This window comes from Schistocerca gregaria, chromosome 6, assembly GCF_023897955.1.
Source record: "Schistocerca gregaria isolate iqSchGreg1 chromosome 6, iqSchGreg1.2, whole genome shotgun sequence".
Lineage (NCBI taxonomy): Eukaryota > Metazoa > Arthropoda > Insecta > Orthoptera > Acrididae > Schistocerca > Schistocerca gregaria.
Genome location: NC_064925.1, coordinates 254,079,340 through 254,096,277, shown reverse-complemented (window position 1 = coordinate 254,096,277; position 16,938 = coordinate 254,079,340). Strand labels below are relative to the sequence as shown.

The window sequence follows — 16,938 nt, the reverse complement described above, 5'->3', positions numbered from 1 at the left end:
ATGATAAGGGACCTATCTTTCTATGTATTCGCATCACATTACACTTGTCTACATTGAGATTCAATTGCCATTCCGTGCACCATGCGTCAATTCGCTGCAGATCCTCCTGCGTTTCAGTACAATTTTCCATTGTTGCAACCTCTCGATACACCACAGCATCATCTGCAAAAAGCCTCAGTGAACTTCCGATGTCATCCACCAGGTCATTTATGTATATTGTGAATAGCAACGGTCCTATGACACTCCCCTGCGGCACACCTGAAATCACTCTTACTTCGGAAGACTTCTCTCCATTGAGAATGACGTGCTGCGTTCTGTTATCTAGGAACTCCTCAATCCAATCACACAATTGATCTGATAGTCCGTATGCTCTTACTTTGTTCATTAAACGACTATGGGGAACTGTGTCAAACGCCTTGCGGAAGTCAAGAAACACGGCATCTACCTGTGAACCCGTGTCTAAGGCCCTCTGAGTCTCGTGGACGAATAGCGCGAGCTGGGTTTCACACGATCGTCTTTTTCGAAACCCATGCTGATTCCTACAGAGTAGATTTCTAGTCTCCAGAAAAGACATTATACTCGAACATAATATGTGTTCCAAAATTCTACAACTGATCGACGTTAGAGATATAGGTCTATAGTTCTGCACATCTGTTCGACGTCCCTTCTTGAGAACGGGGATGACCTGTGCCCTTTTCCAATCCTTTGGAACGCTTCGCTCTTCTAGAGACCTACGGTACACCGCTGCAAGAAGGGGGGCAAGTTCCTTCGCGTACTCTGTGTAAAATCGAACTGGTATCCCATCAGGACCAGCGGCCTTTCCTCTTTTGAGCGATTTTAATTGTTTCTCTATCCCTCTGTCGTCTACTTCGATATCTACCATTTTGTCAACTGTGCGACAATCTAGAGAAGGAAGCACAGTGCAGTCTTCCTCTGTGAAACAGCTTTGGAAGAAGACATTTAGTAATTCGGCCTTTAGTCTGTCATCCTCTGTTTCAGTACCATTTTGGTCACAGAGTGTCTGGACATTTTGTTTTGATCCACCTACCGCTTTGACATAGGACCAAAATTTCTTAGGATTTTCTGCCAAGTCAGTACATAGAACGTTACTTTCGAATTCATTGAAAGCCTCTCGCATAGCCCTCCTCACACTACATTTCGCTTCGCGTAATTTTTGTTTGTCTGCAACGCTTTGGCTATGTTTATGTTTGCTGTGAAGTTCCCTTTGCTTCCGCAGCAGTTTTCTAACTCGGTTGTTGTACCACGGTGGCTCTTTTCCATCTCTTACGATCTTGCTTGGCACATACTCATCTAACGCATATTGTACCATGGTTTTGAACTTTGTCCACTGATCCTCAACACTATCTGCACTTGAGACAAAACTTTTGTGTTGAGCCGTCAGGTACTCTGTAATCTGCTTTTTGTCACTTTTGCTAAACAGAAAAATCTTCCTACCTTTTTTAATATTTCTATTTACGGCTGAAATCATCGACGCAGTAACCGCTTTATGATCGCTGATTCCCTGTTCTGCATTAACTGATTCAAATAGTTCGGGTCTGTTTGTCACCAGAAGGTCTAATATATTATCGCCACGAGTCGGTTTTCTGTTTAACTGCTCAAGGTAGTTTTCAGATAAAGCACTTAAAAATATTTCACTGGATTCTTTGTCCCTGCCACCCGTTATGAACGTTTGAGTCTCCCAGTCTATATCCGGCAAATTAAAATCTCCACCCAGAACTATAACATGGTGGGGAAATCTACTCGAAATATTTTCCAAATTATTCTTCAGGTGCTGAGCCACAACAGCTGCTGAGCCCGGGGGCCTATAGAGACATCCAATTATCATGTCTGAGCCTGCTTTAACCGTGACCTTCACCCAAATCATTTCACAATTCGAATCTCCGTCAATTTCCTTCGATACTATTGCACTTCTTATCGCTATAAACACGCCTCCCCCTTCACTGTCCAGCCTATCTCTGCGGTATACATTCCAATCAGAGTTTAGGATTTCATTACTGTTTACGTCTGGTTTCAGCCAACTTTCTGTTCCTAGTACTATATGGGCGTTGTGACCGTTTATTAATGAGAGCAGTTCTGGGACCTTTCTATAGACGCTTCTGCAGTTTACTATTAGCACATTAATATTGTTATTCCTTGTTGCATTTTGCCTACTCCTGCCTTGCCGCGTCTCAGGAGGCGTTTGTCGGGCCTAGGGAGGGAATTCTCTAACCTAAAAAAACCCCATGTGCACTCCACACGTACTCCGCTACCCTCGTAGCCGCTTCCGGCGTGTAGTGCACGCCTGACCTATTCAGGGGGACCCTACATTTCTCCACCCGATAGCGGAGGTCGAGAAATTTGCACCCCAGCTCTCCGCAGAATCGTCTGAGCCTCTGGTTTAAGCCTTCCACTCGGCTCCAAACCAGAGGACCGCGATCGGTTCTCGGAACGATACTACAAATAGTTAGCTCTGATTTCACCCCGCGAGCGAGGCTTTCCACCTTCACCAACTCCGCCAACCGCCTGTACAAACTGAGGATATACTATACAATGGAAGTGAACTTGAAGGCAATATTATTGAAAAAGAAGAAAACACAGATGAGAATGAGATGGGAGATACGATATTGTGAGAAGAATTTGACAGGGCACTGAAAGACCTAAGTCATAAAAAGACACTGGAATAGATGACATTCCATCAAATCTACTTATAGCCCTGGGAGACCCATCCATGATAAAACTCTTCCATCTGATGTGCAAGATTTAAGAGACAGGTGAAATACTCTCAGACTACAAGAATAATGTAGTAATAACAATTCTTAAGGAAGTGCATGCTGACGGGTGTCAATATTACTGAATTATCAGTATCATAAGTCATGGTTGCAAAATACTAACACAAATTTATTACATAAGTATGGGAAAACTTGTAGAAGCCAACCTTGAGGAAGATCAGTTTTAAGTCTAGAGAAATGGAGGAACATGTGAGGCAATACTGACTCCCTGACATATCTTAGAAGATAGGTTAAGGAAAGGCAAACCTACATTTATAGCATTTGTGGACTTAGGGAAACCTTTTCACAATGTTGACTGGAATACTTCCTTTGAAATTCTGAAGGTAGCAGAGGTAATATACAGATTACAAAAGGGAATTTAAAACTTTAACAGAAAACAGACAGCAGTTTAAAGAGTCGATGAGTATGAAAGGAATGCAGTGATTGAGAAGAGATTGAGACAGGGTTGTAGTCTATCCCTGAAGTTATTCAGTCTGTACACTGAACATGCAGTAAAGGAAACCGAAGAAAATTTGAAGCCAGAACTGAAGTTTGAGCATGAATTAAAGTTCAGGGAGAAGAAATAAAAACTATAAGGTTTGCCAATAACATTGTATCCTGACAGAGACAGCTAAGGACTTGGAAGAGCAGTTGAAAGGAGGATATGGGGTGAACATATAGAAAATCAAAACAAGAATAATGGAATGTAGTCAAATGAATGGTCCAAATGTCTCTAAGCATTATGGGACTTAACATCTGCGGTCATAAGTCCCCTAGACTTAGAACTACTTAAACCTAACTAATCTAAGGACATCACACACATCCGTGCCCAAGGCAGGATTCAAACCTGTGACCATAGCAGCTGCGCAGTTCCAGACTGAAGATCCTAGAACTGTTCGGCCACAGCGGCCGACCATAGTCAAATGAAACCAGGTGTTGCTGAGGAAATTAGCTTAGGGATTGAGACACTAAAAGTGGTAGATGAATTTTGTTATTTGGGCCACAAAATAACTGATGATGACCGAAGTAGAGAGCATATAAAATCTAGACTGCCACTGCAAAGAAAAGTATTTCTGAAGAAGAGAAATTTTTAATGTTAAATATAGATTTAATTGTAAAGAAGTCTTTCCTGAAACTATTTATATGAAGTGTAGCCATGTGTGAAAGTGAAACATGGACAATAAACAGTTTAGATAAGAAGTGAATAGAACCTTTTGAAATGTGGTGCTATAGAAGAATGTTGAAGAGTAGTGGGTAGGTCATGTTTCTAATGAGGAGGTACCAAATAGAATTGAGGAGAAAAGAAATTTGTGGCACTAGCTGACTAGAAGAATGGTTAGGTTAGTAGTACACATTCTGAGACATCAGGAGATCACCAGTTTAATACTGGAGGGGAGTGTGGAGAGTAAAAATTGTAGAGGAAAACCAAGAGATTAACACAGTAAGCAGATTCAGAAACATGTAAGTTGCAGTAGTTATTCAGAGAGGGGGCTTGCTTAGGATAGAGTATCATGGAGACTGTATCAAGCCAGTCTTTGGAATGAAGACTACAACAGCAGCAGCAACAACAACAAAAGGAAGCATTAATACATTTATGAATGTAAATTAGTGTGTCTATGACCCTAGGTTTAAGTTAAATAAAGTAATATGATTAACTCACACTAATCTTACCAAACTGCTAATATTATAAGCAAATTCTCTCCTGCATTACTTCAGAATTGTCAGTGTCCAGATGTATTGCTGCTTTTGTTGTACATATCTGTGTTATTTATTTTGTGAATTAATATGCATTGTTGCAGATACGAAACAGTGTTCTTGTATTTCGTTACAACTTGAACAGCTATTATTCTGAAGAGATAGCTATATGCTTGTGCTTTATCCCTGTAAATGATGGATATTGGCATACAGTGAAAGTGAGTATACTTTATAGTTATTAATGGGGTGGTGGTGTAGATTTCTCTCACCCACTATTGAACTTTCTTTTGTAGGCATCTCGTTATGGCTCAACAGCTTTTCTTCAGATTGATGATGGTGAAAATGCACAATACAATGGGACATTCTCCTTTAGAGGGCACCAGCTGCTTGTAGCTGATAAAAGAGAAGGGATATATGCAGGTGGCAAAGCTGAATACACAGGAATTAAGACATTTGAAATACAGGCTGATTTTAAAAATGGTACACACTTTTTAAAGCTATATGCATGTAATAAGTAACTGCCACAATTACTTATTCTTCAGTGCTGAAAACAGTGAGATCTGAGCATTAAAATTAACAGAATTTAGATTCCTGCATGATATTGTGATCAGGATTTGCTAATAACATAGACTTTCAGTACTCTTGTTATATGACAATTGGGGGTGTAATCAAAAGGATATGATACTTCCCTTATTTTTTAGATAATTCATAATGATCAGGAACCCTGGTAGTAGTTAATAGGAATAACTAGTAATACATTTTCATATAAAAATAGAAAACTTAACAGACAGCAGAAAACATACATGAGCAAGAAGTAGCAAAAATATCTGGCAGTCCAAACTTAACAGTCTCTTCTATTTAGTAAAAGTGAAAAATTATAACTTTTTGGAAATTGTATGGAGAAGTCAGATGATACAATGGGATGTGTAGTGCAAAATACAAATTAATGGTGAATTGGCCAGAAAAATAAATGTGTAATGCACAAAAACTGAGAATGTGGACTGTTGAAGTAGAAAACACACACTTTCACATTCATTCATATTCTGATTGTATTTATGTGGCTATATTTGTGTTTTACACTTCAGAAAAAGGACTTTTGTCTGAAAGCTTTAATATTTTAGATATATATTAGCAAGCTTTTTCATGCTGCCTGCTGACAACTTCACAGCTCCTATATGTAGTGTGGGTAGCAATCTATGCTTTTCATATTTTCAGTATTCATTGGCAGTTAATTGGTTGCATGTCATTAGTTTTTACTGTATTTTATTATTTTTATTTCATTGTATAATTTCTATTATTGTAACATAAACTAGGTAATGATAGGCAGAGATGGATTCAAATCAAATTGGCAGATATTAAAGAAAGGACATTAGGTGGTAGTATATAACAAGAAGTGGGAAACTACAAAAGCAAATGAAAGGAAAAGAAATAAATAAGTAATGGATAGTGAAGTTAACAGCAGAAATGAGATAGAGAAGCATAAAAGATTCCAGAAGAGGGCTGACATAAAGGGTGGAGACATGAATAAAATATGAATTGTAATGCTAGAGATTAGAATTAGAATTAAGAATGCAGAGCCTCATGGTGGTTAGCAATGAATAAAAACCCCTTGGGTTCCCGGCAACTTCAAATGATTAAAATTACACAAGCCTTCAGCCAAGCACTTCTTGGCCACTGGCAAGTGGTATGACTGCCAGTGGGCTGCTGCTATGTCATTACAAACACTAGCTGCCAACTTTGATGTCACAGGTGCTCACAGCATCACTGTATATGGGCATATGTTGACTTGGCTATTGATGCCCTTGCTCCAACTGCGCAATCACTGGATCCCATGCCGAGCTGAGCTGCAAGTTGCTGTCTCTATTAATGATGCTATTGGTGACTTTTATTTCAACGGCTTCTTTAATTACACAGTTCCAGAAGCTGTTAGCGTGGGCCACAACAATTGTTTCATGAAATCTGATATGGTGATCATTTTCCAAACCACATTCAACTAAAGCACGTTTCTGAGGGTAGTGTAGGCAATAAAACCTCTCATGGTCCTTCCCGTGTACTTTTACAGTGTGTACTGTTTGTTTGATGTAATGCTTGCAATGTATCCTTAAGACCCTAGGTGTTCTGTGACCAGCAGTATCTGTAACTGATCTACATAATTACAGGATTTTTGTCAGAGGTCTGAAGATTGATTCGATCTTGTCTTTTCAGCAGGTGGTTTATCTTGCCCATCATGGAGCCACAGAATAGGAAGAAAGCAAGTATCTTTTCCTGCTCCTTATCATTGGTCATATTGTGATTCTGGCTTGGAATCACACCATAAATAAATTTGCAAGTACAAAAGATCATAGCAAAGAGGTTGTATTGTATTCATTTGGACTTAGGTTGCAGGGAATGGAGAGGGGAGGCAGGCAATATTTTAGATTGCAACCACAATTATGAAATAGCATTTACACTGTTGACCATTAAAACTGCAACACTAGGACTACAGAAAGTAATGAAATTTTCCTTATGGTGTATGAACAGTGTAGCAGGAAGAAGAGACAAGTAAATTTGTCAGTGATTTCAGGATACACAGGATACAAAATTTAGTACACAGACATTCCACCTCTGGTTGTGAGAATGGCTCTAAGATGGCTCAAACATGGCTGGGCAATGAATTAAAGGAGCATGGGTAATATGCGTCTGTATTTCATGCTTTTTCAATGCCATTCCGGAGTTCATCAGTTGTTGTTGGCTGGTCACATGCCAGTGTCTCAGCAACATATGACCAGCTGTTTTCAGAGGGTGAGAGATCTGGAAAATGTGCTGCCAACCCAGCACTTAAACGTCCTCTTTATCGATGTAGTTTGCTATGGCACATGCAGCATGAGATCGTGCATTATCTTGTTGAAAGATAATGTCACACGGTCTTCAGAGGAAAGTCACAGCCACCAGTTGTAATGTTGCAGAATTTTAATGCCTGCTGCCCAAACATCCAACTATGTCAACCAGAGTTGATCATGTTGTGTACCCAATGGCATGCTATACCATCATCCCAGGTGTAGGGCCCATAAAATAAGACAATAACAATCTCACAACATTTGTTATACAGAGCCTCCAACACAGATTAATCCATCTTGATGCTGTATGTAGAGCCAGGAGTTACCTGAAAAATTGATGTGGTGCCACTTCTATGTCTGGTGCTATCATCAGGTAAAACACTGTCAGCCTGTCTGTTTCTGATGCCATGTCCAGGGAAGTCCCAGCAGTGATCACAATGTTGATAGTCCTTGGTGGTCCATTAGCTGTGGGTACTCATCTTGCTGCCAACAAGCTCATTTCCATCGTAGTGAACAAACAAGACACCTGCTCTCTTAGGTGCTAATTGTGTGGGGCCATTGAGCTTCTGCAGGGCATCACGTATCTCCCTCCTGAATCCACTGATTCCATATTTGCCTGATCATAGTACCCTAACTAATATGAGCAACAATATTATGGGATGACAAAATGATCTAAATATGCCATGATCCTGCCACTGTTGAATTTCAGTACATTTTGGTAGATAATTCTCTTTCTTAAATACAATTTGCACTGAAACAACTAACATTCAAATGTGATTTCACAATGAGAAACTCACAGTGTAATCTTCCCTTATACACCAAATCTAGATGGCGTTCTTCCTACTGACTATGTGTGGTTGCACTGAAATGCTAATAATTAACAAGTGGCTGATCTTCCTGAGAGGTCCGGACAAGCACAGAGGGTGGGATTGCTTGTCATTGGGAGCTCCAATGTTAGGCGGGTGATGGAGACCCTTAGGGATATGGCAGCACAGCCACAAGTGTGCATACTGGGGGGAGTCATCCAAGATGTGGAAAGGGTCCTTCCGGATGCCATGAAGGGTACAGGGTGCAGCCAATTGCAGGTGGTGGCTCATGTCAGCAATAATGATGTGTGTCGCTATGGATTGGAAGAGATTCTCTCAGGTTTCTGGCAGCTATCTGTGTTGGTGAAGACTGCCAGTCTTGCTAGCAAGATGAAGGCAGAGCTCACCATCTGCAGGATTGTAGACAGGACCGATTCTGGACCTTTGGTACAGAGCCAAGTGGAGGGTCTGAATCAGAGGCTCAGATGGTTCTGCGACCATGTAGGCTGCAGATTCCTCAACTTGCACCGTAGGGTGGTGGGGTTTCAGGTTCTGCTAAATAGGTCAGGTGTCCACTACACACAGAAGGCAGCTACATAGGTAGCAGAAGCTGTGAGACGTGGACTGGTCAGTTTTTTTAGATTAGACAGTCTTGGAAAAGACCAAAAAGGGCTCCAGTCTCGAAGGGTACAGGGCAAAGAAATGACAAGAATCGATCAAGCAACAGTTGGTATTGTAGTTGTAAATTGTCGTAGCTGTGTTGGGAAAGTACCAGAGCTTCAAGCACTGATAGAAAGCACTGAAGCTGAAATCGTTATAGGAACAGAAAGCTGGCTAAAGCCGGAAATAAATTCTGCCAAAATTTTTACAGAGGCACAAACCATGTTCAGAAAGGATAGATTAAATAAAGTAGGTGGCAGTGTGTTTGTGTCTGTTGGTAGTAGTTTATCTTGTAGTGAAGTTGAAATAGATAGTTCCTGCGAATGTGGATGTTATACTCAACAGCCATGTCAAATCATAATTGGCTCCTTCTACCAACACCCCCCCCCCCCCCAACTCGGATGATATAATAGCTGAACGCTTCAAAGAAAACTTGAATCTCATTGCAAATACATACCCCACTCGTATAGTTATAATTGGTGAAGACTTCAATTTATCCTCGATTTGTTGGTGAAAATAAATGTTCAAAGCTGGTGGTAGACAGAAAACATCTTCTGAAATTGTACTAAATGCTTTCTCTGAGAATTACTTTGAACAATTAGTTCATGAGCCCACACAAATTGTAAATGGTTGTGAAAACACACTTGACCTCTTTGCCACAAATAATCTTGATCTAATAGAGAGCTTCATGACGGATACAGGGACACAAGGTCATTGTAGCGAGGCTCAAAATCACATCAACCCAAACCACTAAAAATAAACGCAAAATATATCTATTTAAAACAGCAGATAAAAATTCGCTTGATGCCTTCCTAAGACAGAGTCTCCATTCCTTCCAAGCTAATTATGTAAGTGTTGACCAGATATGGCTCAAATTCAAAGATACATTATTGACAGCAATAGATAGATTCATACTGCTTAAGTTAATAAGAGACAGGACTGATCAACCATGGTACATAAAACATGTCAGAACACTGTTGCAGAAGCAACAAAAAAAACATGCCAAATTCATAAGGATGCAAAATCCCCAAGACTGGCTAAGTTTCATGGAAGCTCAAAATTTAGTGCGAACGTTAATGCGAGATGCTTTTAATAGTTTCCACAATGAAATATTGTCTCAAAATATGGTAGATAACCCAAAGAGATTCTGGTCATATGTAAAGTACACCGGTAGCAAAAACTAGTCAATACCGTCACTGCACTATAGCGATGGGAATGTTACTGATGATTGTGCCACTAAAACAGAGTTACTAAATACAGTTTTCTGTAATTCATTCATGAAAGAAGATGAAGTAAACATTCCAGAATTCAAAACCAGAACAGCTGTTAACATGTGTGACATGAAAGTACATATCTTAGGTGTTGTGAAACAACTCAAATCACCTAAGAAAGGCAAGTCTTCCACTCCAGATGGTATACCAATCAAGTTCCTTTCAGAGTATGCAGACACTACAGCGCCTTTCTTAGCAATCATATACAACTGCCCACTTGACGAAAGGTCTGTTCCTAAAGACTGGAAAGTAGCATAGGGCACACCAATATTCAAGAAAGGAAATAGGAGTAACCCATTGAATTACAGACCCATATCACTGACCTCAATTTGCAGTAGGATTTTGGAGCATATACTGTACTCAAACATTATGAATCACCTTGAGGAAAATGACTTATTGATACATAACCAACATGGATTCAGAAAATATCATTCTTGTGCAATACAGCTAGCTCTTTATTCCCATGAAGTAATGAGTCCTGTCAACTAGGGATCTCAGATCGATTCCATATTCCTAGATTTCCATAAGGCTTTTGATACCATTCCTCACAAGTGACTATTAATCAAATTGCATGCATATGGAGTATCGTCTCAGTTGTGTGACTAGATTCGTGATTTCCTCTCAGAGAGGTCACAGTTCATAGTGATGGACAGTAAATCATCGAGCAGAACAGAAGTGAGATCTGGTGTTCCACAAGGTAGTGTCATAGGCCCTCTATGTTTCCTGATTTACATAAATGATCTAGGTGATAATCTGAGCAGCTCCCTTAGACTGTTTATAGAGGATGCTGTAATTTTCCGCCTAGTAAAATCATCAGATGATCAATGCCAATTGCAAAGTTATCTGGATAGAATTTCCGTATGGTGCGAAAAGTGGCAATTGGCACTAAACAAAGAAAAGTGCAAGGTCGTCCACATGGGTACTAAAAGAAATGGGATAAATTTTGGGTATACGATAAATCGCACAAAACTAAGGGCTGTCAATTTGACCAAATACCTAGGAATTACAATTATGAGCAACTTAAATTGGAAAGACCACATAGATAATATTGTCGGAAAGGCAAAACAAAGACTGCACTTTGTTGGCAGAACACTTAGAAGATGTGACAAACCCACTGAAGAGACAGCCTTCATTACACTTGTCCATCATCTGCTGGAATATTGCTGCTTGGTATGGGATCCTTACCAGGTAGGATAGACAGAGGACATCAAAGAAGTGCAGAGAAGGGCAGCTCATTTCGTGTTATCGTGCAACAGGGTTGAGTGTGTCACTGATATGATACACAAGTTGGTGTGGGAGTCACTGAAACAAAGGCGGTTTTCTTTGCGGCAAGATCTATTTGCGAAATTTCAATCACCAACTTTTTCTTCCGAATGTGAAAATATTTTGTTGACATCCACCTACGTAGGGAGAAATGATCATATAATAAAATAAGAGAAATCAGAGCTCAAACGGAAAGATTTAGATGTTCCTTTTTCCCATGAGCCATTCGAGAGTGGAATGATAGAGAAGTCGTATGAAAATGGTTCAATGAACCTTCTGACAGGCACTTAAGTGTGAATCGCAGAGTAACTATGTAGAGGTAGATGTATGCCAACTTCATGATGTTACAGTTTTAAAGATGCAGCAATGTACTTTGAGACACATTGCTGGGTGTGTTCATCATACTAATGTGAAAGCTGTATCAGTTGAAAGTCCCTCAACATACCAGTGTTAAAACCATGTGTTTATGTAGTATATTGCACTCATTTCCATGACATGTTGTATAGTCTAATTTGAATGTTGCTGGTAACAGTCTACTTGCTCAAACCACTGTTAGGAGCATCCAGTCTTATTATTAAAATTACTGAACAATTCTGTTTCCACCAGAAGATTCTATAATAAATGATCCTGAAGGACAGTAAATATAACTATTTTGAAAATAACTTGCAGCTTGGTCATCACTGTGCAGTAATGAATGGTTTACCATGAGCATAAAATGTTAACAGTACTTCACCCCAATCATATTTAGATAATATAAAAAATTACAGCATAGGATAATATCTAAGTACTCAGTCATTATCTTAAATATGGCTGACTGAGAGGTATTTATGAAGCAAATAATTTAGTTCATAAATTTAGTCCTTTAAACATAATCCCAGAGAATTTTAAGTCTCACTTTCTCATAAGCTGTGTATCTAAGAGGGGGATGGAGGAGGGGGCTTAGATTTGGGACAAAATGAGAGAGGTCTTCACAATGCTGATAAATGGTTTAAATTTATCAGATACAAGAGATGACACAGAAATTTTCTTGATAGATTTTAGGAAATGAGCAGTTAAATAGCAGATAGCAAATTGTGGAGTTATTCTGTTGTGATCTTGGATCACTGGGAAATAGATGTATTGAAGGAAAAGTACTGTATAATCAATGCATCTGTTGAAAGTTCAAGCACTGACATACTAATGATTTTACTTGTATTAATAGAACTAGTTTTATTGGTAATTCTTGGAAAACCATACAACCTTTAATCAACATAAACTATTTCTGTATAATTATGGATTAGAATATTATTGCTGCTGTTGTTAGAAATGAAATTTACAAAATACAATACATTCTTAACATTAGGATAAAAGATTGCAAAGGAATAAATATTAATGACCAGCTGAATATTAACTGTGCACTATCTGTAACAGGTTGTATGGATGACATCAGACTGTATGGAAAAAGTCTTCCATTACCACCAGTGATCAATGCCACCCAGTGGGCGCAGGCAGTAGTAGCCCACAATGTAGTGTATGGTTGTACATTAAATGACTCTTGTGCCTTTGTTAACTGCCCAGAACCTCTCCGATGTGTTGAAATGTCAGATTCATATGAATGTGTGTAAGTATTCTAGCATTTTGATGATAATTCTCAAATGAATATAACAATAATTTTTTGTTAATTAGATGAGTAATTAACACAGAAAAATCTGTCTAACATAATCTACGTTTTCCATTGTTCCATAATCTGGTTTTCTTATTACAGTAAACACGAAAAATGTTGTAATGGTATTACAGTGTCTGTATTCCTCTGTAATGGCAATATTGTTCTAAAAAGTGGTACAACACATTGATACATAAGATTAGGTAGAGAAATGAAGTACAACCCTCTGTACTGAGGACAAAGGGAGATAAAAGTGAAAATGGAAGTGGCAGGTCAAAGTTAGTACATTGGTAAGCAATATTCCAGCATTAGTTCAATGGGGAGTGTGTCACACCAGAAAAACAGCCGGCTGTATTGACATTTCGGACCATGTGACTAGCTGCTGTGCACAGTTGGCTGCAATGACAGATGAACTGCTGATGTGGAACTCTATGCCTGAGTGGATTATTGTATGTTTGTAACTTTAAAATTCATGTACTTTTCCTCATTTTGATCCCCCAGTTATCTACAAGCAGTAAACAAATTAGCAAGTATACTAAAATGGCTGACGGCAATTAAAAAGAAAACTGTGGTGCTAATTACAATTCATGTGTGCTTAAGAACTTCTGCCTGGCAGAAAGAAAGTGTGTGGTTGCTATTTTTGCAACAGATGTGTGTGATCCTGTTGTAGAAGCAGACTCAAAATAAAACAGTAGTCAACATTTATTGTAACATACATGGCCAAGTTAATTATCATTGCACATTAAATTTTGAGAAATGTATTATGGTACTGAAATTGTTCTCACAAAATGAATACAATGAGATCACACCATACTCCAGGGGAACATTGGGGATTACTTTAAATACATTCATATGGATATTTTAAATATAATTATTACTCTGTGCCAATAAAATATTTTAAAGTTGTATAGTTGTTTATCTAAACTAAGTTGAAATACCTCCAAATTTCATAAAGACTTCTCTTTTAGCATTTGATATATGACACAAAACTTTCATATTTTTCTGGGCATCTATATCAAGGGTAAAGGTGGCTCATAACATCTTCCTCCCAGTGAAGTTAAAATTATTAAGATTTATTCAGTCTAAAAGTGAAATCTAGATTACTACCAATATGAAGTCATATTCTGGGATGATTTGATAAGCAAATTTTCACAATACAAAAAAAGCCATTATAAATCATAAAGGATGTAAACCTAGAAACTCCTGTAAACCCCTGTTTAACAATTTTGGTACTCAAGTTTTACCATGTATTTACATTATAGAGACTGATTTTTTTTAATAGTTGTTGTTGTTGTTATGATCTTCAGTTAGAAGACTAGTTTGAAGCAACTCTGCAGGAGTACTCTGTACCATGCAACTTTCTTCACTTCTGAATAACTACTGCAACCTATATCATTTTGGTCCTGCTTACTGTATTTGTCTCTTCAATAACATAAACTATATAAAAAATAGTAGATTCCAGCAGCAGCTAAAAAACAGAAACAAAAATAAAACATAACAAAGTAAGCAAGCAAGCAAAATAGGAGTAAGCAAGTGATATGCAAGTAGGCAAGTGTAGTGCACATATTAACAGCTACTTTCAGAATAATATAAGTGCAGCCATGTGCTCTCTGAAGCAAGGTGAGTGTGGTTACATGATGTCAATTTCCGGTCCAATACATCAGTACTGCCAAGCAAGACACTCCATAGCCCAGAGATGATAGGAGGAGAGAATCTCTGTATTGAAACCAGTACAGTGCTTACCAGAATACTGTCTTTGATCTCATACTCTCTCTCTCTCTCTCTCTCTCTCTCTCTCTCTCTCTGACCCCTTCCTCTTAAAATTTCTACCTCATTTCAGCACAATAGACATGGTCCTTCAGTGCTGCATGTCTATCCTCCTGCCATTCTTTTTCACCTCCCCTGGGGAACATGTCTTGAGTATTTTTGGGAATATATTCTGAATTTTCAGTAGCCTGTCATCAGAACAGTCCCCCACTGTTTTTTCATTCATTTTTTCTTTCTTTGCTTCCCTTCTACTATCCTTACTCTGCTTTGATGTTTGAGGTTCCTCTTTTCCCCTTCCTCCCTGTGTGCTCCTGAAGGCTGGTTCATGCCTCTGATGCATAACAGGTGCTGGGTAACACACAATTCCCATCCCCAGGTTGACAGGTAGTGTTCCTATGTACCCCCTGGTACAGGCCCAACCCAGGAAGGGGTGACCTCTTACCTTCTCAAATTGTCAATTGGTCCCTCTGTCAGGTGTTTGGGAGGTATGACCTGAAGTGTGAACAATCACCTAAGGTGAGTTTGCCACCCTCAGAGGGGACCCCCCAGTTAGAAGGGGTGCACCATCAGAGATGCTGGCAATCATGGGTGATTTTCTCACAATAAGCCACTTATCTTTTTCTCAGTCTATGTCTACTAAGTGTAAATGGTGTGTGGCTAATAATTCACTGTCCTTTGCTATGGTTAATCCATTTAATATTCAGAAAGGTGTTGATGCAACTGCCGGTCCTTGAAATCATGCTCTTGTTTATACAGTGCACTTTGCTTTTGGAGACTAATTATGATTCTCAAGCACAGCAACTGCTTGCAGCTTTACTTCATTATGGCTATCCTGTTCATGCTGAGGCCCATCAAATGCTGAATTCTCCACACAGTGTTATTTACATTAGGCTGCTTGATGGTCTGACCAAGGCAGAAATCCAAATTTACCTCTCTGATCAGGACGTCACAGCAGTCCATCAGGTAATGAAAAATATATATGCATCCTTACTGCGCACATAAACTCTTTTTCTCATGTTCGATAGAGTAGGACTTCCATCAAAGATCAAAGCAGGCTATGAAATCATCACAGTCCAACCGTAAATTCTGAACCTAATGTGCTGCTACCAGTGTTATCTTTACAACCACACTCAAATGTCCTGTCGACACCTGGCCAAATCTGTTACCTGTGGTAGGGATGCTCACCAGGGTGATTGCCCTCCCCCTCCTCCCTGCTAAATCAATTGCAATGGCAACCATGCAGCCTCCTCCTGAGAATGTCTCATGTATCCTGATGAGCGGGCCATTCAGAAGATCTGAGTGAAGGAAAAAGTGCCCTACCCTGACACATGCAAGTTGTTGGCTAGTTGGAAGCCCTGCATTTTACAATCCATCACTTACGGTATCATTCTTGCCACATCTAACTCATGAAGGACATCGCCACACAGAGTTGCAATTTCAAATTCAGCACTGTGGTTGTAAAATCACCCAGTGTCATGGTAGCATTCCCATCTCCTCCTCCTCCTCCAGCTGTGCAACAAGCCACCAAATTTTTGTCTCACCTGGCGAAATCACCTGCTATACAACCAGCAAGTCAGATGGGATGGAAAGAATACTCCCACAAAGATTTTTTATGTGCCTCCAGCCAACAAACTTCCGAAACTTCATCTGTCAGCTGCAAAGGCTCAAAGAAATCAAACAAAGGCAAACGGTCTCCTCTTCCTCTGACTCAAAGATCCTCTTCAAGGGTGTTGCTGCATGATACCTTCACCTGGCCAAACTCTGTGTCACTGACGGTCACCACCAATCGATTTTCTGCTCTGGACTCCGCAGACCAACTGAGGGAGAATGCTGATGCCTCTGTAGATCTCATAGAGCAGGATCCTCCAACCTTTGTGCCTTGCAGCAGAGTGTCTTTGAACACTGGCACTCAGCAGCCACCAAGGTGACACACTTTCATTTTTTCCCTCCTCCCCTTTCCCTGTCATGCCTCTCCTCCAATAGAATATATGCGGCTTTAGTTCCAACAAGTAGCAATTATGGTTGCTCTTGGAAACACAATTCCTACTTGTTCTCTGCCTTCAAGAAGCAAAATTGCATCCGCACAACGGCTTTGACCTCATGCATTTCTTTGCGGTCCACTTTAACCTTCCCCCTGAGGACGGCATTCCATCTCTTGGGGGAGTCATGCTGCACATCCAGAATGACATTCATATTCAAACCATCTCACCTGGCTGTGAGTTGATGCAGTAGACATTTTCCTTCTTCGCT

General features: G+C 39.6%; 1 protein-coding gene across 1 annotated transcript in view; it reads left to right on the top strand.

Moving 5' to 3' along the window:
• Positions 1-16,938, top strand: part of LOC126278818 (neural-cadherin-like) — a 157,233-nt gene that overhangs the window by 97,721 nt on the left and 42,574 nt on the right. Inside the window, exons 15-17 of the mRNA XM_049979092.1 lie at positions 4,568-4,681; positions 4,757-4,943; positions 12,690-12,879. Coding sequence (XP_049835049.1) covers positions 4,568-4,681; positions 4,757-4,943; positions 12,690-12,879 — 491 coding nt within the window. The remainder of the gene's footprint in view (positions 1-4,567; positions 4,682-4,756; positions 4,944-12,689; positions 12,880-16,938) is intronic.